This window comes from Hirsutella rhossiliensis (assembly GCF_020360975.1).
Source record: "Hirsutella rhossiliensis strain HR02 chromosome Unknown scaffold00008, whole genome shotgun sequence".
Classification (NCBI taxonomy): Eukaryota; Fungi; Ascomycota; class Sordariomycetes; order Hypocreales; family Ophiocordycipitaceae; genus Hirsutella; species Hirsutella rhossiliensis.
In genome coordinates this window covers 2418671-2445453 of record NW_025408674.1, presented here as the reverse complement: position 1 = coordinate 2445453, position 26783 = coordinate 2418671, and the positions used below count along the sequence as shown (strand labels likewise).

The following is a 26783-nucleotide window of genomic DNA, read 5'->3' as shown; positions in this document are numbered from 1 at the left end:
GCTGTTTTAGCGTCCACCCCTCCGCGTGGAAGTGGCACCAAAGCCTGAGCTCACCAACGTCCTCCTGTGCTAGCTAGCTCACGGCCTGCGGTGGGGGGGCGCCGGCGGTTCCACGCTTATGACACCCCCCTTCATTGTTGCTGCTCCGCTTCTCAATTTCTTGCACCCTGGTCGTCTGGGACGTCTTTTCATTCTCTGCGTCCCCTGCTCCTCTCCTTCCTTGGACTCCCAGACCGTCCATCTCGTCCTCAACCTCCTTCTCCTCTCACCTCCCCCCAGCCGCGGCCGGACATCATCGACTCTCCGCTCGACCTCGACCTCGTCCTCCGGCCCTGTCGCGTCCGTTCTCGCTGATACACACGCTCCTTACCATGAGATTCTCGTCGTGCCATTGACCTGATCGCCACTCATCAACACACCGCGCCATCTCGGACTTTTGACCTTGCGTAAGCGTCAACAGGGGCAACCGCCGTCGGGCTACACCAAAGAATACCAGGAAGACAACGTGCGGGATTGATACACACCGAGTACTTCGACTCGTCGTTGCAGCACCTCGGGGCTTGGCTGTCTGCCGTTCATCATCCCGCATCCCGAACCGCTTGGGTTCGTATTCACTCGCTACGCAACAAGACGCCGTTGATGCCGTCTTCCAAGTCGGCAAATCGGCCAGGCTGAAACGCTCGCAGCTCAGCTGTAGGCTTCCAGGTATGCCATTCCTCCCGTCTTCTCCGACACAATCCCCTTTCGACACCGCCAGGCCGGCCGGCTGCCGGCAGAAACCCCCTGCCTCGTTTGCCCTGGCAGGCTGGTGAAGGCTGGCTGAGTGCTAAACTTGTGTGTTTGAAGCTCGTACCGTCGAGTCAAGATGGGCTAGCTGTTCTGTGACCACCGTGAACAGGAGCTGTTGGCTAATTGATATGCTGCAGCCTTTCGTTTCCATCTTCTCCGCCCTCAGTCGTTGGCGTGACAGGCTCTCAGAACGCCGATTAATGGACCCGATCCCTTCCAGTTTCTTGCCGTGATCAATCAGTACAGTTACGACACACGCCAACCCACGCCTCCGCAGCTACCTTCGCAATGAATCGACTTCGGGGTAAAAAGAAGAACCGGGATGAGGTCTTTGCTCCCCGTCCGTCGATGGACTCGGAGCCGTCTGGCCCCTTCAGGATGTTTGGGAAAAAGAAGTCACAGGAAGAAGAGCCAAAGAAGGAGCTTGACCTCACGGCTGCATTGCCTTCGACGGATGACTTTCGAACCAGTCTTCTCATGACAGGCCTTTCGGCCCGCTTCTCCATGCTCCGAGAGCAGGATGATCCCAAATCAAAACTCGGCAAGGCTAGCGACGATAGCGTGCTCTTTACAAAGAGGCAGTCTCGACTCATGGAATTTGGCTCGGGTGCCGGCGGCCTGCACGACATTGCCGAAATCGAGTCGGTCAAGACTCGCCAGTTCGCCCGTGTTGAATCATTTGTCTCGAGCGATGATGCCGCCTCGACGACGGGTAGCGTCATGAACCGCGCCAAGCCCATTGAGGGCAACGTTCTCTTCGGTGGACGGCAGAAGATCTACAAGATCCCCGTTGGAGGTAGCTCCAGAGGCGGCGGCATGGGCGGCAGGGCACTCTATGATGATGACGTGGCCCAGTCTGCTTTCCAGAGATGGAGGCAAGCCGAGAGGGACCGGCAGTCCTTCGAGGAGGAGCGGATTCAAGACGCGGCCGAATCCGAAGCCCAGACAGACTACGACCGCCGACGGGAGACCAGCTCGACGACCTCGTCTGCTCCCTCTGCAGCGCGAGATTCGACGGCCGCCACCTCGGTCACGTCTTCTCAGCCAGCTTCTATCAAAGACCGGCAACCCAGCGGCGCACTCGCGACCTCGGCAAGCCAGGCTTCCGCCCTGGATCGAAGTGTCACGCGCACTCGGAGGCTGTATGAACAGGGGCTCACGCAGGATCTTCAGGACCAGCAGTCGTCGGCTCTATCGCGGATGGACACATTGTCAAGACAGCGACCGTTTGGCTCTCGAACCCCTGACCTCACCCCGCCTGCGCCTTCTCCGACCGGGGCAGGCTTCGGCGACCGTGTCATGGAGCGGCGACCGATTGTCGGCAAGGCTAGTGCCCCTAACCTTCGATCGTTTAGTCCGTCTATGGCCGGCCCTGCGCAAATGATGAGCCCCCCCGAGATGAACAGCAAATTCCCCAGGCCAGAGCAGAAGGCCGCCTTTGTCGGGAACCCCCCTCTCAGCCCCCCCATCAGCGAGACGGAGGATTATCCCTCGCTGCCCATCCAGCCGAATGATCGAGGCAAAGCCACGGCCATGGGAGTGTTTCAGCGACCTCAACAATACGACGAATCAAAATACGCTCAACGGCAGCGTCAGCTCCAACAGGGCCGTGAGACGCCCATCGGCCAGGCTTCTTCGGAGCCCAACCCCGGCTCCGAGGCACGCGGCTCTCGATCATCTTCATTTCGACGAGCGCCCGTGGACAGGACCGTGTCTTCGGCGACGGCGCCTGAGTCGTCTACCCACAAGGACCGCACCCACCCGACCTTCTTCGATGACAGTGATGACGCTTCCACGGACAACCGGTCTAGCCTGCCCTCCATCACACCGCAGCTCACCATCGAGCGTCCCGACGACCAGGATCATCCCGCGTTCCGGAAATCAGCGCTGCCAACTCCCCTCTCACTCTGCTCCTCTAAGATGTCGGACGAGTTTGCCTCTTTCGCGGGCAAGCCCGGCGAGCTCAGCCCGGACCCTAGACTCGACCTCTCGCATGACTCGCCGACTCTGGGGCCTACGTCGGGCTTGAGCGGCATGGTGCGTCATCACTTGAGGCATGACAGCGCGGCCTCGTCGATTTCCGGAATCACCGACCAGGATGTCGGACTCCGATCGTCGAATTCGCCCATGGTTTCCGGGAATTCAGAGGCAAACTCGATTTCGGCCAGAGCCAACATGCCCCACCACGCCATCTTGCCTCTTGGCGAAATGAAGCCCCGAGACCAAGACGAATTCGCCCGCCATCTGGCTGATGGTGCGCGGCGAGTGCGCGAGAGACTCACAACGTATGTAGAGTCGGACAGTGAGCGCTCAAGCACCACCACCCCTCTTCCCGAGCCCACTAGGGAGTTCAACGCGCTCCGAGCAAATGGCCTGGGGATCTTACGGTCCAAGTCCAGCAAAAGCTCCCTAGCAGACCGCGACGTCCAAGAACAAGGCCGCGTCAAACCCTCCAAGGTACCGGTCAGCGTGCCCTCGAACCCTGTCCCGCTGGCGCCGCTCTACAACGCGCCGGCCAACACCGGGGAGGACCCCATGGTCTCTCGAGATGGCGACGAGGAGCTATCCGGAAGCAAGGGATCGCCGTCCAGCGGCAAAGACGAAAACAGCCAGGCCGGTTTGAAAGCCTTCCGCCAGGCACGCCGGGATATGCAGAAGATGAAGGAGTTGGAAACGCAACAAAGGCACCAGGCGGTACCGAAGCCAACGGGAGCACCTTACCAGCACGGAATACCACATGAGGGCGGCCCGCCTCTTGCCTTGTTCAATCGGAGGCCTCGGGACGATTCTAGACACAGCAGCCGCTCGAGCGCAGGCTCTCGCGCAGCGTCAGAGCCGAGAGACAGGAGCGGCTCAGAGACGAGCACGGGAGGCCCCGGCTACAGCCGCGGGGCCAGGCTTCGCAATGGCTCGGCAACGTATGAGGAACAGCTTGGCCAACCCGGTCCAGGGGGTTTCAGTCGGCCAAGTCCGAAAATGGGGGCGGCTGGCTTCTCGGGCACCGACGCCACCCGATCCCCCCCTCGATCTATGACGGCGGCCTTCCCAACAGGCATGAGCCCCAGTCATAGCACAGGCGCCATTGACGCATCGGGCAGAAGGGTTGGCCGGACGCGAGACATGCTGGATAAGTCTGGATCGCCTATACCCCAGAGGCCCAGCACACAGCACGAGGCGCAGCCGTACGGTCGTTCCAGGAACGGCAGCTTGCTGGGCGCGGCCGCCTCCACCCCGAACTTGCATGCCGCGGCGGCCGCAGCGCCGCCCCTACCCCCGATCAACCCCCGTCGCAAGAATGGGCATGGCGCGTTCGCGCGACCTTACGAGCAGGGGTCACATCTCGGAGGATTTCATGTGCCGCGCGGCGGGGCAGATGATGTCTACGGTTCTACCACGACGTCGGATGATGAAGGTCTTACCGGCAACTACCCGCAGGGAGTACGCAGGGTGGCGATGGAGACCGACGGCAGAGGACGACGCAGCCCTCCGCGGGGTTTGCGGGTGCCTGCACCGCAGGTCAAGATGTCGCGCGGCGGCCTGCCGGGCGGAATGATTTGAACAAGACGGAAACAAGCAAGTCACTTGGCCTTGTCCATCTCTCCTTACGACACACTTCTTGCCTGTATCTGGGTGGGCAGGGAGAAGCTCGACGACACGAACGACGATAATACCCGCCCGCGTATAAAGGCATCATCAGGTTGCACACAGGTTGGAATTTGTAATCATCAAAAAGACGGCCATCCATTCACATCAAACGACAAGTCGAGGCATTACGGTTTGCACTTGCCATCAAGCTGGCTATCTGTTTTTTTTTCAGGGATTTGCTCTGACCCTGCGCACTCATTTGCTTTCATGTGTTTTTTCCCGCGAGACTTGATCACGTCAAGATAATTGCGTCGGTGTAGAAGGGGGAACTCGGCGGACGCGCACATAACGATCGGGGCTGGACTTTGATCCATGACGGTGGCGTCGGCATTTGCTGGAGCGAAATTGAGCGAGGCTCCCGTCAAGGAGAAAGCGTGCGGTAGCAAGGGGCAGGCTAGTAGGGAAGAGGGGATTGGCAGGCCAGCGAGGTGAAATGATGGCATGTATCAGTAGCACAGCGCAAGACCTGACTAGGAAGCAGTAAAAAGTTCTGACAACTTGGTCGGGCGTGGTACGTGAAGTTTGTCCGAGTGGGCTGCGCGACGCCGTGTGACTGTAAGAGAGACGAGAGCATGTATGATGTAGGTATGCCGCCCGGCTGGTGAGGGCGGCCGAAGACGTAGACGGTGAGGCGGAGGGGCTGACGAGATCAAAACGGGACACTCGAGGTCAAGACGAGGTGAGCGGATGGGATGTGAGCTATTACGTCTTTTACATTGTGCAGTTGATACTGAACTGAGCTGAACTTCTGGCAAACCCCCCTTGGCCCCTTGACGAAGATCAGATCCAGGCGAGACCAGTGCATGAAAGAAATGAACTGAACTGCAGAAGTGATTTTCCGGTGCGCCAAAAATCGGGCCCCCCAAGCTAAAATAGAAAGACGGCCCCGAGAGAAAAAAGAAAGGGTAGAAAACAAAAATAAGGTGGGCATCCATCGTGAAGCCATGATTTCGTCCCACGCATCGCGCCCAACAACTCCGTGCATAAGCCAAACGGAGAGAAGAGAGGATCAGGAGACGGCAGAAAGTGTAGCCGAAGAGTGAGGCATCAGATACGAGGGCCGGAAAGAAATACAACGGGGGTATCGCGGCAGTTTCCGATGTAGCAGCAAAGCGGCTCTGAAAACATGAGGTGGATTGTCGCTATGGCTGGCGAGGGGAGGTATTGCGGACGGGGTGTCTTGTCGTCGAGATAGGCACGCCTGTTTAGCACAGGGGGCATTTGTTGCACTGCTTGTGGCCGCAGCCGGTGCAGGTGGTGCTGATGACAATCATGCCTCCGCACTTGCAGCAGTATTCGTAGGCGGGCATGGCGAAGGTGGAGAAGAAGAAGGCTGGCTGGCTTGGATGGCTGTCTCGCCGATGGTTTCTAGAGTCGGCTGATGGCGAGGTTGGAGACGAGGCCTGTGTGAGTATGAATAGTTTGTCTGAAGTACAGTGATGTAACGCGGAGAGGAGGTTCGTTATGAGGAGCTTGACTGATTGTACAGTGATGCGAAGGAGAGAGGAGCAGGAGGAGGATGAAGGAGAGAGGAGGAGGAAGAAGAGGAGAGGAGAGGAGAGCAGAGGAGAGAAGAGAAGAGGTTGAAGGGGGAGCAAGCTAGGTTTATAAGCTTGCGACTTTCCCAAAGCAAAAAGAAAAGGTAGTGAGAAAGGTGGCGTGTTGGTGGACCGAGATGGAGAGGGGAGAGAGAGAGCGTGTCAAGGAGCGTGGGATGTTGAACAGGGGTGGGGTCTCTTGGGTCTGGACGATTTTATTGGAGGAGTATTGGTAGACGTGCATGGGGATGGATGGATGGATTGATGGATTGATGGGTGGATGGATGGATGGATGGATGGATGGCTGGATGGAGGCTGGACGGAGAGCAGAGAGAGCAGAAAGAAGGTGGACAATGGAGCCGGATAAGCGGGGGCTGGGTTGTCGTCAGGTAATGGTCGCGACTAAGCATCAAGACTCGGGTCGAGGCTAAGGGAGGGCCAGACGCAAGAAGGGACCGACCAGTGAAGGGGTGGTGGAGGAGGGAGGAGGGGGTGCGTTATCACCAGATGTGAATTGTGAATGCATTTCTGCCATGACGGCATGGTGCTAGGATGGCATGGCTTCTTGGCTTCTTGGCTTCTTGGGCAGGTGGGATACGGTGTGCGAGAGCGCACGGCGAAGGTTTAGGAATATGAGGGGAAATATATCCGCAATGTCCAGAGCCAAAGCCATGACGCATTTCCCTCTGTCACGGCTCGCTGGTTGGCTGCCCCTTGTTTTTTCCTTTCCTGACAATCTCGCAGCAGAGCTAAGCCAAGGCAAAACGAAAAAGGGGGCGTAGATCTCGACTAGCCCCCCGGGATTCGGACAAGATGGGTGGAGGGGGGGGGGAGCTGCATTAGCACGAGGTGACGGACCTGGAGTCGACGAGATAACGGACTAAACCAATCCAGATGCGTTTAATCATGGGGAAAACAAATGCAAAAACGGAGCTGATTCTAGACTGCATTTTGGCTTATGATGCTTGTGTCTGTCTGTCTGTCTCTTGACGTCTCATATCGGAAGACTCCGCCCGGTAGCGCCGCCGGGGACGAAAAAGACTCGGAAGACGGCGGTGCCCATCAGCACTCGAGCTCGATATTTCATCGGGCGTTGCTTTTGGTATATTACCTACTACCTACACTACGGACCGTTTGTTTATATATATATATATATATATATATATATATAATAAATCATCTTTCGTCTCCGGTCGGGCAGTCCCTCGTTTTGACGTAGGGAGGGAGGTTTGCTTCACTCACCCAACAACAGCACCGACTGAAAACTACAATTTGCGCTTACAAGTACCGAGCAAAATAATGAAGAAAGAAGCGCTATGCCGTCACTGTCGAATTGGGTGGTTGGTTGCACGTCCGGTAGCGGAGGGCGCATTGGCTCCCCCCTCGTCTCGCCATGCGAGTCTGCCCATTCTCTTTGGACGTCTCGTCCAACTGCATGTGCATGCGCAGTGTATCCGTACAGTACATGTATGTATGTATGTATGTATGTATGTATGTATGTATGTATGTATGTATGTATGTATGTATGTATGTATGTATGTATGTATGTATGTATGCATGTATGCATGTATGTATGTATGCATGTACCTATTGGTATGGAAATAGATGGCTTTGATGGAACGGTCGTCGACGTGGGACATTGTGCATTGTGCATTCTGCATCGTGTTTTCTTTTCTTTCCGTTTCTTGCTCCCATTACGACGCCATCCCTGAGATGGCGTAGTCATGTGTCTAGACTTCTTCACCATCTCGTCACACATGGAGTCGGATGCCCGTGGATGCATCTTGATATTCAACTCTATCGATTGCTGCATTGCACATGCACGGTAATGACTACATAGGTACATACTGTACATACAGCCAGGACATGTAATATTTTAAGGTAGGTAGGTAGATATTATTCATACATACAGTAGTAAGGCAGGTAGGTACCTTAGGTACTACCTAACTGCATGTATGTATGTACGTACTCGTCTTTTGCAGTTCGTCTCACGCTGCAGCCAAGACTTACAGTGGCATGCATGTAATTACTGCAACGTATAAAAGGCACCACACCATCACGTGCTGTGCCGCCCAGACTTCCCTTTTCCTTTCGCCACTCACCCTCGCCCACTCACCCAATGGCGTCGCCAACATGGCCTCCTTCTCGACCGCCAGAGTAGCATGCATGACGCTTCGACGACGACAGAGGCTGGCTCTGCTCCCTGGGCCACCTCTGCTGACCGCCCAGCCACGCAGCACGGCGCCGTCATCTTGACGACGCCCTCACGATGCCTCGCCGTCTACTATATCGTCGACACGTCCCGGCAGCCGCACTGGAACAGCATCGGGTGATCCACGTCCCCGACTACACGCCTTATTCTTCCTCGATCCCGGACGCCCGGGGTCCGTCAAGCCTCTACGTGTCCAGCCCTTCCCTTCCCATTCGCCGCTCCTCGACCCGACAGGTGTACCGAGGCCACCTTGTCGGCATCGTCGACCCCGAGGCCTCGCAGATATCCAGGTCGAGGTTCCGAGCCACCTGTGGGATTACCGTGGAAACCCTCGGCAGATCAATGTGCTTGCCGAGGCCCTCGCGGGAACCAGCTCCAAACTTCACACCATCCAGTCAGCCTGCATGCCATTGTCAGTCGAGCTGCCGGGACTTGCGGCAAAGCTTGCAATCTGGCGGCTCTTTGACGAGACTTGACGAAGCCAACGCTCCGGCATGAACTCTGAGTTGTAGTCAAGAGTCCAGGCCGAGCAGCCAACCACAGTCTGAGGCACTTTGTCACGCCAGTACGAGTACACGTTACATTGGCAGGGCAAAAATACCCTCCCAGCTCTGCGACGCCCTTGGGCACGGTCCCGGGCAAAATGGCGCCGACGGCAGGGTGCATCCACAGCGCCTCCTTGATCACCGCCTGTAAGTGCGGCATGGTCTGCGCCTCGGGAAACGTGCCGCGGGGCGCCGCCGTCGCCAGCCATGGCGTCCATATCGTCCCGGAGCTGCAAAGCTTGTCCGGGTTGTGCCAAGACAGTAAAAGGCGGCACTGAGCGTCACGCCCGTCGTGTCGGACACTGCTATCGAATCCAACACGACTGACCTTCCCTTTTCCTTGAGGGCGACGAGCTCGGCCAAGAACGTCTCTGGGCCTACCGTTTTCGAACCTGGACGGGCCTCGATCAATCGTCGATCGCCATGTTGGCAAGGTCGGTCAGGACGCGGGCTGTCGACGATCCCAAGACAGTGACAAGGGAAAAGACGGGGCGTGCAGCTCTGGCACCAAGCCCATCTGAACGGCGTAGGTTGTGAACTGGCTGACTATCATTAGGATGCGCGTCTTGTCCATGTTGCTCTCCATCATGCCAAGTGCCGCGTCCAACTGTAGAGATCAGTCCGTCTGGTGCCAAAAACACCAAAGCATTGCCTGGTATACCGTTATCTGGCCCATGACGTCAAAGGCATACAAGTGGCAGAACTCGGCCAGCTGGACCGGCTGCTCGGAGCGGCCAAAGTTGCGAAGACGACGTCCATCTTGTCGACGGCGTCCTCGTGCCCGACGACGGCCGTCATCGAGTACAGCTGCGAATACTGCTTCTCGTCGCGCATGCTGAGCAGGGTTTCCTGCTGGACGTCGCCCCAGCTGTGGTAGAAGTCAGCCTCGTCGAAGCCGCTGCCTGGGCCCCAAGACGGGGCACCTTCGTCGGCGCCATCGGACAGGGAAGAGTGAACAACAGCATCATGCTGTTTATTGGCGAAGGCTGATGGGCCGTTCGTGGAAGCCGGCGCGGCTGGAGTGCGCACAGCCCCCAGGGGCGCGTGAACCGGGCAAGGGCCGGCCCGGGACACGGCGCAGGGGGGAGAGACAGAGGCTGAGGGCGGCTGAGGCAAGGACCCAGAGAGCAAAGAGGAAGAGGGTGGCTGAGGCGAGCGAAGACCGGAAGATGGTGGACGGACCCCTGAACGACGGCTGATTGTTGGTCGTCCACTTGGTTTCCTCTTTTGCTTGGGGTCAGTGGTGGAGATGACCATCTGCGGCGACGGTAGCACAAACCTGATATATCCGACGAAGGTCGTCTCGCCCCCCTTTTCCGTGCACATCGCCAAGCAACTCCCCTGGGTGTCGGTTGGATCAAGGCGCCGCCATGCGGCAGCCAAGCTTCCCAAATCGCTTTGGGTCCCCGCGATCAGGCACTCGGCGGGGCGACGCTGTCCGAGACAAGAACAAGGTCAAGAGAAGGCCGGGGCCCCACCGGCACACGGCCGGGAAGCGCAAAGCCCGTCCGCGGCCGGAGACGGTCCAATCAAGGATCGCCGCCATGCCCGAGTTGGCACATACTGTATTAATACAGTACCTTTTTTTTGTATGTGTGTGTGTGTGTGTGTGTGTGCGTGTGTGTGTGTGTCCCGCGTTGTCGTCGACGGGACTCGGCATCTGCGAGCTGTCCGACGACGTCCGATCTCCATGACCGCACCAAGGTGCCACTAATGTCGACGCTGTTCAGCTTTGCGCCGGTTTGGCTCGTTTGTTCCCCCCTGACGGTCAGCTTTGCGCCGAATTGGTCCCTTTGGCTCTGCCCAGACGGTCCGGAGCGTACGCGGGAAAAGGAAAGGGGGCAGGCGATGACAAGAGTCCGACTTTCTCGTATACAGCTCGTCTCTGCAAGGTGAGAGTTTGATGTAAAGAATCCAGCTTTGGGCCTGTTGCAGCCGCCTCAGTTAATGTAAGGGCACGATACGAAGCAGCCGCAGTATTGGATTGCATGTCTGAGTTCCTGGCCCATACGTTGGGGGCTCTTTGTACGTCCGACATTTTTAGCACCGAGTTATCTGCCAATGTTGATGGGGCGTACGGGAGTGCAAAAGAGTCGTCACGCGTGGGCCGTGGTCGCACCAAGTCGGTGCCACGACGAGGTGGGCATTGGCTCCGAGGAAAAAGAAAGAGGGTGCATTGCCCAACCTTGTACATGGTGTAAGTTGAGTTGGATGCCAATTGTACCGAACTGTTGTTGAATTCCGCTTACAAAGGTAGTGCTCGGTTGCTGACGCTCTCTCTCTCTCTCTCTCTCCAGAGTCTCCCTCTGCTTCTGTCTCTCTCTCTCTCTCTCTCTCTCCCCCTACAATGGCAACTTGCAAGGTACTCGTACAGGGTCGTGCCAGCTTGAGACAGCGGCAAAAGGCACCGTCAGCCCTGGGCCTCATGATGCTCCTCTAGTGGACGTCGCGTGTCTTAGACTTGGGGGCCGGAGCGCCGTGCGCCCGGCTGATGATGGACCACTCAAGCGGCCCCCCCCTCCCCCTGGCCGCCGTCGTTGGGAGAGGGCCCGGCAAGCAACGGGGCGTTCTTTTCTTGGTTCGCACAAAGACATGGAGGGAGCTGCGTTGGGCCCGAAGGCTTCTCCTCGTGTCACCGCTTCGCGCCGGAGCCCGTCTCGAATGGCGATCCCTGGCTCTTACATACATCCATGCGGCGCGCAGGCGCGGCGCGCCGTCCGCCGTGACGGACGCATCGGGCGAGGCAAGTCATGAGGCCACGGGCTGAAAGACAAAACTGGCCACTTGGTCAAATTGCCCATGTAGTCTCGCGGCGAAGCCTGTCTTCAAAAGCTCGTCTCGAGCTCCCTCCTCGGCTCCCCTCGACTCTCGACCCTCGACCCTCGATCAACCCTTGGGAACTAGCTGGCTCGAGAGGAGCCCGTGTCGATATCACTCTCCCAGCGTGCCTTGCCCGTCGGCGTCGACACGCTCGCACCTTTGCCATGTTGAGCCCGTGGTTCTCGCTTGTGCTCCCCCTTGTCTCCCTCTGCCTCGCCCATGCCCCCCCCGGCTACGGCGGTCAAGGCATTGAGCCGCCGGCGGCCTTTCGAGAGCTCGAGGCCCGCTACTCTGCCTCGTCGGACGAGCTCACGGGGGCGTACGCGCAAGGCGCGTGTACGCAGAGGAACATGGGCATCCGTCGCCCCTGGTATTGCTTGATCCCGACACCTGCTTGTATATCCCCCCCCCCCCTTTCGAGCACCACGACTGACTGTGCGGGCTTCTTCGTCCAAGGCATCATCTGGCAATGCACGAGCGCCGTGACTATATTCGAGCTGTGAAATGCCTTCACAACAAACGGTCGACGGCGGACCCGCGAGTGGCGCCGGGCAACCGCAACCGCATGGACGACTTTACCTCTTCGCACATCAAGGTTGCGACGCTGATCCATTCATCGGTACGCGCTCTCCCTATACACCCGCTCGTCGTTGGTTTCACCGCCGTCGTGGCCTAACCTTGCCCAACCCAAAAAGGGATATTTTCTGCCCTGGCACAGGTACTTTGTCTGGGCATACGAAAAGAGCCTCCGCGAGGAGTGCCACTACCAGGGTTATCAGCCGTACTGGTAAGTGTGCATGTGGCGTTGGTTCAGCTTCTGTCGTCTGCTCGAGGCCCGCCGCCGTTGGGTTTGCTACTGCTCAGCCGCTGACACTCGGGGAAACGCGTCCAATCACTCTGCTCCAGGGACTTTTCACGCTGGTCCGACAACCAGCTTGCCTCTCCCGTCTTTGACGGCTCCCCGGGCAGCCTCGGGGGCGACGGAGAGGCCATTGGAGACCAGACGAGGGTTCTGGACATGCCGGCGCTGCCCGTCGAGGTCAACTTCACCGTCTTTGGCGGCACGGGGGGCGGCTGCGTCAAGACGGGGCCCTTTGCCCACTTCAACATCTCCCTCGGCCCCGTCGTGTCCTTACCGCCGGTGAACCCGGTCAGCGACCCGCTGGGCCTCGAGTACAACCCGCGCTGCCTCACCCGCAGCTTCTACCCGCCGGCCAGCATCCTGGGGCTCAACTGGGCCAACGTGACGAGACTGCTGCAGACGGAGAACATCCATCAGTTCCGTCCGCTCATGGAGTCGGACGACAACGGCGTCCACATCTCGGCGCACGGGGCCATTGGCGGAGAGGCCGTCGACTTCTTCTCGTCGCCCGGCGAACCGGCCTTTTTCCTGCTACACGCCCAGATCGACCGGCTCTGGACCATCTGGCAGGGCCAGGACTGGGCGGGGAGGAGGGATGGGCTGGATGGAACCGCTACGTTTCGGAACCGTGAGTCTTTCTTTTCTTTTTCCCCTCCCGTGGCCCCCCCCCTCCACCCCCCTTCTGCCACCACCAGGAGAGTCGCAGCACATGTCGCACCAAGCGGAGGGCTCGACTGACATTGACGTCCGCAGTGCCCCCGAGCCCCAATGTCACGACTGAGACGTTGATGGACATGGGCTACGCAGGCGGCCATGTCCCGGTTGGGGATGCCATGTCTCCGATTGACGGACCCTTTTGCTACAAGTATGAATGAGCAAGCCGCGGCAGGATCTTGTCAGTTTCCTTCTTCTGTCACTTTATTTTTGCGAGGGACGGCTGAAGGTGGCCTGTTTCTTTATTTTCCTGATGACTTGGCCGAGGAGGACATGGTGAGACCTCTCATTTCGACTTTTGTTTCTGGCTTGCCTACCAGAGGGCCCCAGATCCTGGCATGAAACAAGTATATACGGGCCACACTGGTTGTGGTGGCACGATTCCTATTCACTATATATGGTACCGTGCGAGCCTTGCCAATGGACATATGCTATATGCAACCTATACCAAAATTGCCTTGCCTACTTTGGTGACACACGATGACTTTCTCCGCAAAAGGTGACATTACACTCGGAGGAGCCTTGCGGAAGCAGTCTCCGGGATGCTCGTTACACGTATGCAACCGTCTCGTGATGTAAGCCATCTTGATTTCCAGCCCCCCCGCAATAGATGTGAGCTCTCGAAAAGAGGCCAGTGCGACAAGACGTGACCGTCTTGCACTCGCTGCCTGGACGTATCAGGCGCAGTTGCTGGCACACCTCGGGAGGTTGGGTTGAATCCTCCGCCGCGAATCGGAACGCCTGCAGTTCGTATGGAAGGGAGGGAGGCTCGGTGGCAAAAATGAGCAGCTTGCAAAAGCGACAGCTCGTGTGCCTTGGGGCAGAGAGCCCGTGTGTGTACGGATATCCAGCTCGCGAGCTGGCGTGCTTGCTTCAAGGACTGGGCCGAGGTCGCCGAGCCGGCCTCGGCAAGGGCGGCGTAGAAGGGCGTAAGACGGCTGTTCCTGAGTGCTCGCAGCCTGACTGAGACGGCTCATGGGGTAATGACCCCGGCAGCCACGCAGCGGGTTCCTGGCCGCCTCACTCCCGCACAAACAGGGCGGCCATGCCCATGCCCGTCCCCACGCACATGCTCACGACGCCGAGCTCGCCCCCGTCATGGTGCCGTAAGCCGTGGACAAGGGTGCTGGTGACGCGTGCGCCCGTGGCCCCCAGCGGATGGCCGAGGGCGATGGCGCCGCCGTCCGGGTTGACGCGGCCGCGCTCCCATGCGCGCTCGAGCCCCAGGGCGCGCAGGCAGTAGAGGGTCTGGCTGGCAAAGGCCTCGTTGATCTCCCAGCGGTGGATGTCGTCGGCGGCGAGGCCGTGGCGCGCGAGCAGGCGCGGGATGGCGACGGCCGGGCCGACGCCCATCTCGGCCGGGGCGCAGCCGGCGACGACGGCCGAGACGAAGCGGCCGAGGATGCGGGCCTCGAGCCCGAGCGAGGCGGCGGTGCTGCGGCGCGTGAGCAGCGTGGCGGCCGCGCCGTCCGAGACCTGGCTCGAGTTGCCGGCGGTCGAGGCGCCGTCCGGGGCAAAGGCGGGCTTGAGGCGGGCCAGGGCGTCGACGGAGACGGCGTCGCGGATGCCGTCGTCGCGGCGGACGGTGACGATGCGCTCCTCGCCCTCGCCCTCGCGGAAGCGCGTCGTCACCGGCACCGTCTCGGCGTCGAAGCGGCCGGCGTCCCGGGCAGCGGCGGCGCGGCGATGCGAGGCGGCGGCAAAGGCATCCTGGTCGGCGCGCGAGACGCCGTAGCGGGCAGCGACGCGCTCCGACGTCAGGCCCATGGGCATGACGCAGTCCCTCGCCTCCTGGACGGGGGAGTCGCGCAGCGCGGGCCACAGGTGGACGGGGACGGCGCGCGAGCCGTAGTTGCGCGTCATGCTCTCCATGCCGGCGGCGATGGCGACGCGGACGGCGCCGGTGCGGAGGCGGGCGGCGACGTCGGCGACGGCCTGCAGCGACGAGGCGCACGCGCGGTTGACCGTGTACAGGCAGGTGTGGGCGGGCTCGAAGCCGACGTGGGCGAGGGCCATGCGGGCGGCCTTGGAGCCGCCCAGCTCGGAGAGGACGACGCCGACAGCGACGTCGTCGACGGCGGCGACGGCCTCGGCGGGCAGCCGGCGGCGCGTGGCGTCGAGCACGGCGGCCAGCAGCTCCTCCGGGTACGCGTCCTTGAGCCGGCCCTTGTAGGCGCGGCAGATGGGGGTGCGCAGCGACGAGAGCAGGACGACGTCGGACGGCGCGCGGGCCAGGACGGCGGCGACGCCCTTGGGCACGGCGAGGGCGCTCATGGTTCTGGCTCGGTGTCGGTGGTGGCGGCCGGCAATGGCTTTCTTTGGGTCTCTGTGCTTCCTTCAAGGGCTCCAGCAGAGGGAAATGTGTGAGTGCGGAGAAGGCGAGGGAGAGCGCGTCGGATGTCCCCGGGCCGCTTCCCCGCGCTTTGCCGGTCCCCACCGAGACCGCGCCCGCCGACCCGAGCCGGTGGGTCCGTCGCAGCCACCGTTTCTCAAAGGCCACTCGGAGACCTTGGGTGCGGTAATTACCCAGAGACATTCCATGTTGCAATAACTCATGAGGTAACCTCCCAGTAGGCCACGAGATTGGCCGTCACCAGGTCGTCTCGCCCCCAGAATGCCACCTCGGCTGAATTTCCTCGTTGCGGACGACGGGGGCTGCTATAATTATACATATACCCAGGGGCCGGCGCAGGCCGCGGGATGGCCCGACTGGGTTGATGCGAGCCATACATCCACTGTTTGCGCCCCTCGGCCAATGGGCTGGAGCCGGTGTCCTACCGTGCTGACGACGATGGTCCTGGAAATCCGGGGTTTTGTGGCCACGGTTGCGGGAACAGGTTTAAGCCATCGGTCTACTAGTCATTTACCGGGCCGACACGGCGGTACAGACGGCTCTTTTTCCCTTTCCTTGGTACACGAGGACATTCACGGCAAGACTTCACATCAGCAGCTGGAGCAACAGGAGCGAGTGGTTCCTCGCCCCTTTGTCCTTTCGTCTTGCCAAGGTGAGACAGAGATGGGCCCGAATCGTCCAAGAACCCCCTGACCGAGCCGATCCTTGTTCTCTCCACCGGAGGGGCCGGGCAGAGGCCGAAGACCATGATGCCATGCCTCGAGCTGTATAGGACCCCCCCCTGCCCACCCAGGAACCACCCGGCTCCCATCATTTGACGTCCCCCTCGGGGCGCCGCCGAGTGGCTCCAGTCCTGCGATAAGACCACGCTGGCGATGCACATAACCGGCACCAAGCAGCCACTTGTCAGACCGAGAACGGCACCTGGGACCTGGGTGCAAGAGACTCGACCATCATCCGCAGACAAGTTCACGCGCAACTGGGGGCGCCTGCATGAATCGTGATTGATTCTCGAAACAAACACGAGCGCAAGTGGAGATGGGATTCTCGCATCAACGGTTCCAAACAAACGCCAAAGAGTCTTCTCTTAATCTTTTTTTTTCTCGAGACGAACTGGTTGTAATTTCGACCTCGCCTCTGATGCCTTCACCCACCCGCCTCTATTCATCTAATCTCCCAACGGCCGCCGCTTGTCAGCTTCGGCGTGTCAAGCCAGGCATCCTTGGGCATTGGAAAAGATTGCCTCATCTAATTTCGAGGTGGAATAATCAATTGAAACCTCGGCCGTGCTCGGAAACCTCTCGTCTCCAGCACGTAGCCCATCTGTCCCCTCGAGGATGCCGCATAGTTGCTCGAGCGCCGACTCACGGATCAAGTTGCTTGCAAGTCGTTTCGTTAACCACGTGTCAGCCAGCTTGACAGTTCAGCAGAGAAAGTGCCCACGCGTCAGTGAATCGCCCAAAGATGCCATCCACCACGTGCCTTATCTATCGGGGTTTCGTTGCGTCCTTAATCCAAAGTTGCCAGTCGGATCCTGGCCGAGCCAACGCCCTCCCTACGAATCAAGATGACGTTCGTCCATGCAGCGTGGAGCCCGGTCGAACAGGAGGGCGGCAGCTCTACTCTACCACTGGGCATCCTGTAGCCACAAGGTCTGCCATCTCAACTCTCCCGCCGGAGAACAGGCACCAAGTCCCGCTCCACGGAGCCCGCAACCTACCAGCCACTCGGACCCATGATACGGACGCAGCCCACTGCGACATTTTGTTCCTCCAGGGAAGCACGACGCTCTCTCGCTTGAGGAGGAGCCCAGAATTCACACGTGCTCGTCCCGTCTGCCCATCCGGGCTCCCACGCCTCCTGGGCCTGCTGCTGCTGCCAGGTAACTCCCAGTGCCTGGCAACTCGAGATGAAAGCGGAGCACATTCAGAGGCTGCATTGTATAGCCAAATCTTCAAGGGGTAGAGGGCGAATGTTTGAAGCCATCCCATGAGGAGCCGAAGATTGCCCAAGACTTCATGCCCTCATCTACACGCTGGGCGCCATGTGGACAGCAGCAATACCTTAAGGGGTTATAAGGCAGCTTGCTTCACTTTCCTGAGGGCATCTTGCTACACTAACTACGGCCAGAGTGCTACATTCCATTCCTTGCTTCCCGGCTCCTCTTCGCGTCCACACTCTCCTTTCTTTCTCCCATCTAAACACCACTCGTTCTTGACTCAGCCACTTTCTTTTCACCACGCAAAGATGCGTTCAGCTACTCTACTTGCCTTGGCTCTACCAATTACCGCGGCCTTCCCTCTGGACAAGCGGGCCTCTACGAACTGTAACGACGACGGTTCTGCGTGGGCAACGAAAGACTCGCCGGGCTCCGCGAAGGGCAACAGGCTGTGGACCCAGTGGGACGAGGCCTCGGACGCCAGGACCGGCAAGAAATGGGCCTCTCCGAAAAGTCAGGCTGACGGATCGGCGTGGGCAATGAAAGGCTGGCCGAAGTCCGCAAAGGGCAACGGGGATTGGACCACCTGGGACGAGGACGAGGACGACAGGACCGGCAAGAAATGGGCCTCTCCGAAAGGTCACGATGATAGATCCGCGTGGGCAACGAAAAGCTCGCTCGACTCCGCGAAGGGCAACGGGGGGTTGACCTCATGGATCGAGGACGAGGTCGCCGGGACCGGCGAGCAGTGGGCCTCTCCGAAAGGTCACGGTGGCAGATCCACGAGGGCAACGAAAGGCCGGCCGGACTCCGCGATGGGCAACTGGAACGGGACATTCTGGGGCAAGGATGAGGACGCCAGGACCGGCGGCAAATGGGAGAAAGCAACCGGCCAAGGTGGCTCCAAGAATCCTCGGCCACAGAACCCCCAGCCACAGAGCGCTCGACCTCAGCGTCCCGAGCCGGAGCCCCAGGACATGGAGGTTGAGAAAGGGTCTGGCGGAGGCAACGGCGAAGCAGGGAGCGATCCCGTTTCCCCCCTGCCGGACAACACCACTGACGAGCCTTCCGGCGAGCCGGTAGAGCCAAACGGTAGCGGCAATGACGAATTGCCCTCCCAAGGCCCCGAGCCCTCCCAAGGCCCCGAGCCCTCCCAAGGCCCCGAGCCCCCTTCGGCCCCGGAGACGCCCCCGACCCTCTCCCTAGACTCCGGGCCCCCTTCGGACCCAGAACACGATGAGGAGCCTTCGGCCCTGGGGGGCATAGTGCTCTCCGCAGACCCCGGGCCCCATGCGGACCCGGAGTACGATGAGGAGCCCCAGACCCCTTCGGCGACGGAGACGCCTCCAACCCTTTCGGCCCCGGAGTCGCCCCAGACCCCTTCGGTCCCGGGGAACGAAATGTTCTCCCCAGGCCCCGGGCCCCTCTCGGACCCAGAGTACAATGAGTGGCCTGAGAAGACCGACTCTCCAGGCGCCGTCGTCCCCAAGGAGGCCGAAGCCGCCCTGGCCATGACCAACGAGCTGCGAGCACAGCACGGCTCTCAACCGTTGCGGTGGAATGAGCACCTGGCGCGCCGTGCTTTGGAAATTGCCAACTCCTGCGCGAGGAAGGGAGCTTTGGTCCACAGCGGAGATCACGGCGAGAACCTTTGGTCCGGCTACCAACAATACACTGATACAGACGGCAAGGTCACTGTGGGCTGGTCGGGTGACGCCCTGGCCAACTCCGTCGAGAGCTGGTACAACGAAGAGCCTCTCTATCGCACCGCCGTCAATTACGGAGAGCCCACCGACGCGGATTTTGAACAGGCCAAGTCGGTGGGGGCTGCATGGGGACACTTAACGCAGCTGGTCTGGGCCTCAAGCACCGAGATGGGCTGCGCGAGGAACACAGAGCCCTCCATCGACGGGTCAGCTTACGTTACGTGCAGGTACTCGCCGCCAGGTAAGTCCAGGGACTCGACGTCGACGGGCGGACATGATGCTAACACTAGGAGCAGGCAATATGAAGGCTTCTTTCCAGGAAAACGTCAAGCCCAAGAACACGCCCTTGGCTGCTCGCTAAACCCGTCGACACTTGATGGGCTTAACTTGGAAAGGACCTGGACACGCGGCGAGCAGTGTGCGCCCATGGCATTCATTCTTCACGTAAGACTTGTATCGGTAACTATCTTCTACGCCCGGTTCTCCTCGCTCTGCCTCCTCACGAGACGTGACGATGCAGAACCAACTTTGTGACCGTGTCGCCAGAAACCGCCCCAAAGACTCCGTCTTCTCCACGGAGACACTGCCGCAGCTGCCGGGTCCATCCATGGCTCAAAAATGCTTTCGTGTATGGATCCGAAACTTCTGGCTCACTTGCTCGACCCCTTCCCCCTTGTTGTGCGTGGCCTATCGATCGAAAGCTTCTACTTCCGCTCATTGATCTGCTTGAGCAACTCTCCACGGGATAATGTATCAGGCCTTGGAATGAAGCAAGGGAATAAGGGGTCGCTCTCTATGTCAAACGACTGCGTTCATCTGTTGTGCTCGCCCCAGCTTACAGCGCTCCCTGTGCCAAGTGAATGTAATATTCGTACATTTCCCCAACTCGCCAGAGCCCGGGCGAGCTCTGATTTCTCCCTTGATAGAGATACCTCCAACTGCCTCTGCAAAGCACCGCCTCGCGCTGAGCCGCTGGCCCTCTGTTCCGCTATATGCATAGACACCTCGTCTCCCTCCGTCCCCAGCAATGCCGGCCACGCGCTGCAGTATTTGAACCAGAAGAATAGCCATCCCCGTCACGCCATCATCGCACATCGATGCCGACTTTCCCTTTGAACAAGCAGGCCCGCTCATGCATACATACATTACATTACATTACATTAGCTTCGTTACCATCCATGCCAAGCAGCGCTGCCTTCATTGTCCTCGCTTCCTCGCCCATCTCTTGCCGATCCCGTCTTCCCCCGCCTTGATCGATGCCTCGTACCTGGGTCGATTGATCATGGACGCGACGGTCGGAACTCCTTTACTGGCCGTACTGGATGCCCAGACCCACCCGCTGATCCTCCGTCAGCGGCCCGCCCACCCGCATCTTCTTCGGAGGGCTACCCTGCTCGTGTTTCCCGGTGTCCCTTCCGGACCCCCCTCCGCCGTACTTGCGCTTGTCCAGAGAGTATTCGCCCGAGTCGGACAGCAGCCGGGCCTGCATCCTAGCCGACTTCTCTGCGGGCCGGGGCGTGCGATCTCGCGGGGCTGCCGAGCGCGTTGTGTCGTAGCGCTGGCCTGGATTCCGACGAAGCAGCTCCGCGGCCGCCTGACTGGCCTGGCTGTCCAAGACATCGCCGCCATCCTCGTCGCCGCCATCATCCTCGTAGCTATCGCGATCCCGGGCTCGAGGTCTCGCCTGCTGCGAGCTCCGCAGGGCTTCGGAAGCAATCGACTGCGCCGCCGCCGCCGATTCCATGGCCTGTCTGGCCAGCTCCTCGTTGTCTTCTGCCGAGATGGTGCTCTCGCGGCTCTTGCGCCGGCGGTCGCGCTTGGGCGTCGTCGGCGCAACATGTGGATGCGCGAGTCGGTGGTGTGGTTCCGTATGGGGGGCCATCAGGTCGACCGAGGGCAGCAGGCTCGGGTCGTGGGTGCGGTTCAACGGCGTGGTGGGCAGTGAGGACATGGACTGAGCGTTGCGGCTGTGCTTGCCGACTTTGCGTTGGACGACTCGATGCGACGGCCTGGGGGTGGAAGGGGCACTATTGTTGTCCTGGGCGCTCATGGCTTGGATCAAGGCGGACAAGCCATGCTCCGGGACATGGCGCTCGTCCCGGCGAGGCGCCTTGGGCGGGTGCTGGGGCACAAGGCGCTGCTGCTGGGGGGTCGAGGCGGTCTGCGGCTTGGGAGTCAGGGCACCGTGGAAGATGCCGCCAGGGCTGCAGAGCATGTGAAAATGTTCGCGGTTCTCGCGGATGCGGGTGAGGAGCAGGTCCCTCTCCTCGGACAGGCTGATGGTCTCCTCCTCCTTCTGGTGGATGACCCTCTTCGCGGCCTTGAGGCGGCGACGGAGGGCATCCGTCTCCTGCACGGCCTCTTGGTACCACGTCTTCATCTGGAGATACTTGGCCTGGGTCGAGTCGGACGAGGTGCTGAGCTCGCGGCGGGCCTGTCGGGTGTGCTCGGCAAGGCGGAGAGCGTCGACCTCCCTGCGGACCATGTCGTGCTCAACGACGGCGCGCTTCGAGTCTTCGTCGGCCTGCATGCTCAGCAGATTATACTGCAGCTTGTGGTGGGCCGCCTCCATCTTGAGCTTCTGGTGCTCGGCGATACACGTCTGCAGCATGGCTCGCAGCTCGTCTGGGGGCGCGTCGAGGACCTGCTGGGGCGTGGGGGGGACGAAGCCGGGGTCCGAGTCGGCGCCGCGATGGCGGGTGAGGGCGAGGACGGTGGCGGGGGGCGAGAAGAGGGAGCGTCGGGAGGCATCATGAGCAGCGACCTGAGTCGACGGGGGTGGGGTGAGCGACGAGGGTATGATGGTCGCGGCAGCCGGGGGCGGTCTGTCGTCGAGAGGCTCGGTCTGGAAAGACTGGCTGGCATCGATGGGCGAAGCGGGAATCTCGGTGGACGGGAGGGTGACTTGGGATAAGGAGAGAGGCGGAGGAGGCGCCGAGTCGTCAGGCGTCGTGGGCTCATCGACGGGGCTCGGGGACGGGTGGGGTTGCTGAGCCTCGGCGGACTCTGCGTCCGAGGCCATGGCGTGGAGGAAGGGTCACTCGACGCTGGCGGGAGGAGAGGAGGTTTCGGCGTCGGACGTTGTTGGTTGTAGAGTGAAGGAATGCGGTCGACGAGAAAAGGCCCAACTGCGGCCCTACCTTGCGTGCCCGTGCATGTAGCCAGCAAGCAGGCGTGCGATAAGAGAGCTTATTGGAGGTACAGGCTGTCGCTGGGATGCGCAGCGAGTCGGGGTGGAAACCGCTTGATGAGGAGAGGGTGAAGGAAGTATGAGGCAGAGTGGAGGAATTGCACAAGTACAAGATGAAGATGAGAATAACAAAAAGGCAGCTTTGAGGCGGCGGCATCGCGCGCATCGATGCCTTCCGTTGCTCGGCAAGGGAAACTCGGGGGGCTGGCTAAGCCTGATGAAGCACCTTACCTAATAGGCCACTCAGGGGTACCCATGCTGCCGCTTCCGGCATTGCAGACCTGAAGCCATGATTCAGCGCTTCGACATTTCTCTCCTCCATTTACATTGACGGACCTTGGTGCATTTTTGCAAACCTGTAATACTTGCCGTCAGGATAATGACCGACGTGGGTCGGTAGTTGGACTCTCCTAGATGAGAGTCTCGCTAACGCGAGCCACGAGGCTGCACACGAGAGCAATCGGCTGCTTGTCGACTTGTTGATGTATACACTACGGCTGTCTCGTACGCATACTGTACCAACGGCATCCTGTCATGCTGCGCTCTTCAACAACCAGTCTCTCACGGAGTCGCCTTCTTCAGTCGACCTCATCCCCGCTCTCATCGTCATTCCCCTCCCGCCATGCCGCCATCTCGTCTGCGGGCACTCTTCCTCTGAGCCACCGTAGAGTCGCCTCGGTTCCGCGCTCCAGTATGTTCCACCTCGGCACCTTGAACCGGTTTCCCGTAACCTCCAATCTCTGCAACCCCCCCTGTCCGCCCAGCAGGCCAATGCGAGGGTTCAACTGTGCAATGTCGTTGCTCGACACATCTACAGTCTTCAGTCCCTTGATCGACTCCGGCTCCAGCTCCGTCAACTGATTGTTCGACGCCAGCAGCACCGTAAGCTGCGGGAAAGCCTGCTTCAGCCCCCGCGGGATCGATCTGATCCGGTTCATAGACACGTCCATCTTGTCCAACGCTGGGGCGTGGAGGAGCCTGATCAGAGGTTCAAGGTTAGTAATGAGGTTGGACGCTAGGTTAATCTCCCGTAACGCCGGCAAGGTCAGTTCCTCCGCCAGGAAGCAGTCGCCGGTCAGTTGATTGTGGGATATAGAGAGAGAGGCCAGTGCACTGAAGATGCCCAGCGAGCTCGGCATGCATGTAAAAAGGTTGTGGTGGAGCTGTACCTGTCGCACCTGATGCCGAGCCGCCACCTCTGAGCACATGGCATCACTCAATGCTGATGAGGCAGTCCTCGACCTGTCGAGCAGCCCCCCCGGCTTGACCGGCCAGACTTGGGTCGTCGGCGTCTCCGAGCGTGATGGTTCGTCGCCTGCCGTCGATAAGGGGGAGCGAACTGGCGAGTGCGGCGCCGAAGTCGGTGGCGTGGCAAAGTTATCGTCTGCATCGGACCGGCTGTCCCCATCGATGTTTTCAACCACCATGGTGGCTCTCCCCATTTTGATCTTGCTGTCCATCTCGACCAGGCAGCCCATGAGATCAGTCATTGTGTGCATGTCGCCGGGCTCCTGGTAGGGCGGCGGCGGCTCTAGCCTTCCGGCCAGAATCTCCTTGAGCTCATCTGTCGTGGCCGAGGCGAATTTTTTGTCGCGCAGGGGATTGCCCGTCAGCCGCAGCATCGACAAGCCCGCCATCCTGGCAATCTCCGGGGGCACGGCGCGAATGTCGTTGCTGGAAAGGTCGGCATGGCGCAGCTTCTCGAGGCTGGTGAAACTGTTGGGGATGCTCGAAATGCTGTTTTCATCGACGGTCAACGTGACCAGGCTTGTCCACGTTGACATGTCGGGCAGCTCCTGGAGCCGGTTCATAGACAGCGACACTGTGTGCACGGCTGGGAGGCTGAAGGCAGTCTCGAGAGGAGTCAGACGTGTCAGCTGGTTGGAGGATGCATCGAGTGTCTGGAGCAGGGGAAGCGAATGGATTGGCTCTCGGATCAGAGTCCCAGACAGCCTGTTTTTCCTCAAAAAAAGTTCGATCAAGGGCAGCTTTGCAAGGCCATCGAACGGGAGCGTGTCGAGTCTGTTTTCGCTCAAGTTCAGAATGCGTAGACGTGACAAGTTCTCAACGCCCTGTGGCAGAGCCGTGATGCTATTGCCATGCACATCCAGCATTTCCAACAATTCCAAGTTGGAGAGTGCCGAGTTCAACGGGCCCGAGAGGCGGTTCTTGGAGAGCTTGAGATCCTTGAGAGCCGTCATGTGGGAAATCACGTCGACGCAATCATTCCCGAGTCGATTCGACGACTGAGGCTGTTAGCTCGGCCTGAGTCTCTCGTCCAGGCCACGAGACTCACCAAGTTGAGGGATGTCAAGTGGGCCAAGCGGCGGAATCCAAGAGGCACGCCCACGAGGACGTTGCCGTGCAAATCGAGCGTTTCTAGACCCCCGAACACGTTGCTCTGACTGTCCTCGTCACCGTCAACAGCATCGGGGCTCGCGTCCGGGAAGGCAGCGTCGTCCAAGGTTTCGAGCTCGTTGTCGGCCGCCACGAGTCTGGTCAGGTCCACACTCTCAGCCCAGCTGCCGTCGTGAGCTCCGATACTCTCCAGGTCGTACATCTTCATAACCTCGGTTGGGATCTCCTTGAGGCCGAGAGCAGCGATGTTGAGCCGGCCCGAGGTCCTTGCCGTTGCCACGCGCTGCTTGAGCACCTTTGAGCTCGCATTCTCTCCTCGTCGCAAGTTAAACGGGTCCTCGATTCCTCCATCAAAATCAAAGCCGTGGTCTGATGGAACAGTCGGAGCAGCGGGATTCGAGAGGGTCGCAGAATCATTCGACGCTTGCCGGATTACAGCTCGCTTGGCAGCCTTGGCTTTGGCAATCTGTTGTCGCAGTGCCGCCGAAGATTTGCGGCTCGACAGGGAATGGGCTGGTTCCGCTGGCCCAGGCCCGGTGCTGGCGGAAGCCATCGGCGGGATGACCCCACCCCAAGATGCGGCAGGCTCCTGGTCAGGATCCGACGAAAGACGACCCGAGGAGCTCGATTTCTCGGCAGAGGAGCCCACGACGGACAGAGAAGGCTTCCGGAACAGCCCCTTGACTGGAGCTCTCGGGGCCCCTGACTTCTCCGCAACCGTTTTTGCCTCCGACTTGACTGGGGATCGCTCATAGGACTTCATACCCGCGGTGGGACTTTTGGCATGAGGGCGGGCCATCAGAGACGAGCCCGGAAGCTTGGACGAAGGTGCCATTGAGGCCCGACGAGAGGCAGCGCACGACTGCGGAGTCTTTGCGAGCGCGAAATCAGTTGGTCTCGAGGGAGACCGGCTCACGGCCGAGGCGGAGGGCTTGACGTGAGCGGAGGGGGCGCGCAGATTCAAGGCTGCAGGTTCGTCATTGTCAGCGCTGGACCCAGGCCTGCTATCTTGCCTCGAGGAACTCCTGGCGGAGCCGTCAGAGTTGTAGCTGGAGCTGGGTCTCGAGTTACCGCTCTCGGCTCCGGAAGCCGGTCGAGCTTGTTCGAAGAACGAGGACGGTCGTTTGGTCATTGCGGGCGACGACGGGATCTGCGCAAGGGTCCCGATGGTGCGCTCGGAAAGGGACAGCCGCGACTTGACGGGCGTGGGCGTGGCATAGGCCGAGGCCGCTGCTGGTAGATTGCCCAGGACATCGTGGCTGCCCAGCTCTTGTGAGCCTCGGTGTGGCGCGTCGAATTGCGCATCGACAAACGAGCTGGCGCGTCGAGCGGCGGCGTGGTCTACCATTGTATGGGCGCGTCGCTGGGATTGAGGCACAGCACGAGGCGCCTTGGGCTTCTGTGCCCGGGGCTGCCTGTTGGCCGACGTCGGTTGCGCGGTGCTCGATGGCGATGGCGTGGCCTTGTTGGAGCCGGGGCGTAGCTGGCCGCGCGACGAGGCATGACGGAGCTTTGGCGGCTGCAGGTCCCAGCTGAGGCCTGGGCCGCGACCAATATTCTCGCCAGAGGGTGCTCGACGGACCGCAGATGGTCCCGGGATGGTCGAGGCAGGCTTGGGGATGGCAGAGGCAGATCGCGGGACCGGCAGCCGTGAGAGGCGCGGGATGGCGCTGGGGCGTTCCTGAGAGCCGTCCATCTGGGGCACTGCCTGGAGCCGGGCTTATAAGCTGCCCGAGTTTCTTGTCGCAGGCTTCTGCAATTGGCTTACGGGTCGTGACGGCTTCAGCAGCCGAGGCTTCGCAGAGCTTCGCGGTCGGAGAGCAAAGTGACGAGTCGGGTCAGGGGCAGCAGTACGGATACAGTAGAGCTGTTGTTTTGTAGGTAGGTAAGCACCAGACGGCAGGTCGGTACTTGGTTCGGGGCTCAATGCAATGCCAAGGAAGGGAGCACTGCTTCTGTGGCCAGAACTGGAGGAATGGGATGGGAATGGGAATGGGAACGGATAATGAGGGTTGATTCCACGCCCGCATGGCTAGCTAGGTAGATGGACATAGAGCACCTATGCATGCATGCCCAGATGCACAACTTATCTGCAGACGCTCATATTCCTTT

General features: G+C 60.2%; 7 protein-coding genes across 7 annotated transcripts; 3 read left to right on the top strand and 4 right to left on the bottom strand.

The window, feature by feature from the left end:
* Nucleotides 1–1077: 1077 nt before the first annotated feature.
* Nucleotides 1078–4347, top strand: HRG_07628 (Ankyrin repeat-containing domain protein; the record flags this gene model as incomplete). The annotated part of the gene is made up of 4 exons (XM_044866099.1): nucleotides 1078–2448; nucleotides 2539–3252; nucleotides 3319–3483; nucleotides 3532–4347. The coding sequence occupies 4 exons, from the start codon at nucleotides 1078–1080 to the stop codon at nucleotides 4345–4347; spliced, it is 3066 nt and encodes a 1021-aa protein (XP_044719063.1).
* Nucleotides 4348–9168: 4821 nt separating this feature from the next.
* On the bottom strand, nucleotides 9169–9563 carry HRG_07627 (uncharacterized protein; the record flags this gene model as incomplete). Its single annotated transcript, XM_044866098.1, has 3 exons — nucleotides 9169–9336; nucleotides 9391–9441; nucleotides 9483–9563. 3 exons carry the CDS (start codon nucleotides 9561–9563, stop codon nucleotides 9169–9171), a joined length of 300 nt encoding a protein of 99 aa, XP_044719062.1.
* Nucleotides 9564–11713: 2150 nt separating this feature from the next.
* HRG_07626 (tyrosinase) lies at nucleotides 11714–13286 on the top strand (the record flags this gene model as incomplete). The annotated part of the gene is made up of 5 exons (XM_044866097.1): nucleotides 11714–11919; nucleotides 12006–12168; nucleotides 12245–12336; nucleotides 12456–13039; nucleotides 13165–13286. The coding sequence occupies 5 exons, from the start codon at nucleotides 11714–11716 to the stop codon at nucleotides 13284–13286; spliced, it is 1167 nt and encodes a 388-aa protein (XP_044719061.1).
* A 1467-nt stretch (nucleotides 13287–14753) lies between these two features.
* HRG_07625 (3-ketoacyl-CoA thiolase) lies at nucleotides 14754–15399 on the bottom strand (the record flags this gene model as incomplete). Its single annotated transcript, XM_044866096.1, has 2 exons — nucleotides 14754–14835; nucleotides 14882–15399. The coding sequence occupies 2 exons, from the start codon at nucleotides 15397–15399 to the stop codon at nucleotides 14754–14756; spliced, it is 600 nt and encodes a 199-aa protein (XP_044719060.1).
* Nucleotides 15400–17725: 2326 nt separating this feature from the next.
* Nucleotides 17726–19484, top strand: HRG_07624 (cysteine-rich secretory protein family domain-containing protein; the record flags this gene model as incomplete). The annotated part of the gene is made up of 3 exons (XM_044866095.1): nucleotides 17726–19058; nucleotides 19101–19364; nucleotides 19414–19484. 3 exons carry the CDS (start codon nucleotides 17726–17728, stop codon nucleotides 19482–19484), a joined length of 1668 nt encoding a protein of 555 aa, XP_044719059.1.
* A 945-nt stretch (nucleotides 19485–20429) lies between these two features.
* On the bottom strand, nucleotides 20430–22145 carry HRG_07623 (FAD-dependent oxidoreductase-like enzyme; the record flags this gene model as incomplete). Its single annotated transcript, XM_044866094.1, has 1 exon — nucleotides 20430–22145. The coding sequence occupies one exon, from the start codon at nucleotides 22143–22145 to the stop codon at nucleotides 20430–20432; it is 1716 nt and encodes a 571-aa protein (XP_044719058.1).
* A 746-nt stretch (nucleotides 22146–22891) lies between these two features.
* On the bottom strand, nucleotides 22892–26367 carry HRG_07622 (leucine rich repeat domain-containing protein; the record flags this gene model as incomplete). The annotated part of the gene is made up of 7 exons (XM_044866093.1): nucleotides 22892–23605; nucleotides 23654–24147; nucleotides 24367–24559; nucleotides 24610–25193; nucleotides 25242–25533; nucleotides 25588–25679; nucleotides 25743–26367. The coding sequence occupies 7 exons, from the start codon at nucleotides 26365–26367 to the stop codon at nucleotides 22892–22894; spliced, it is 2994 nt and encodes a 997-aa protein (XP_044719057.1).
* Nucleotides 26368–26783: the final 416 nt, after the last annotated feature.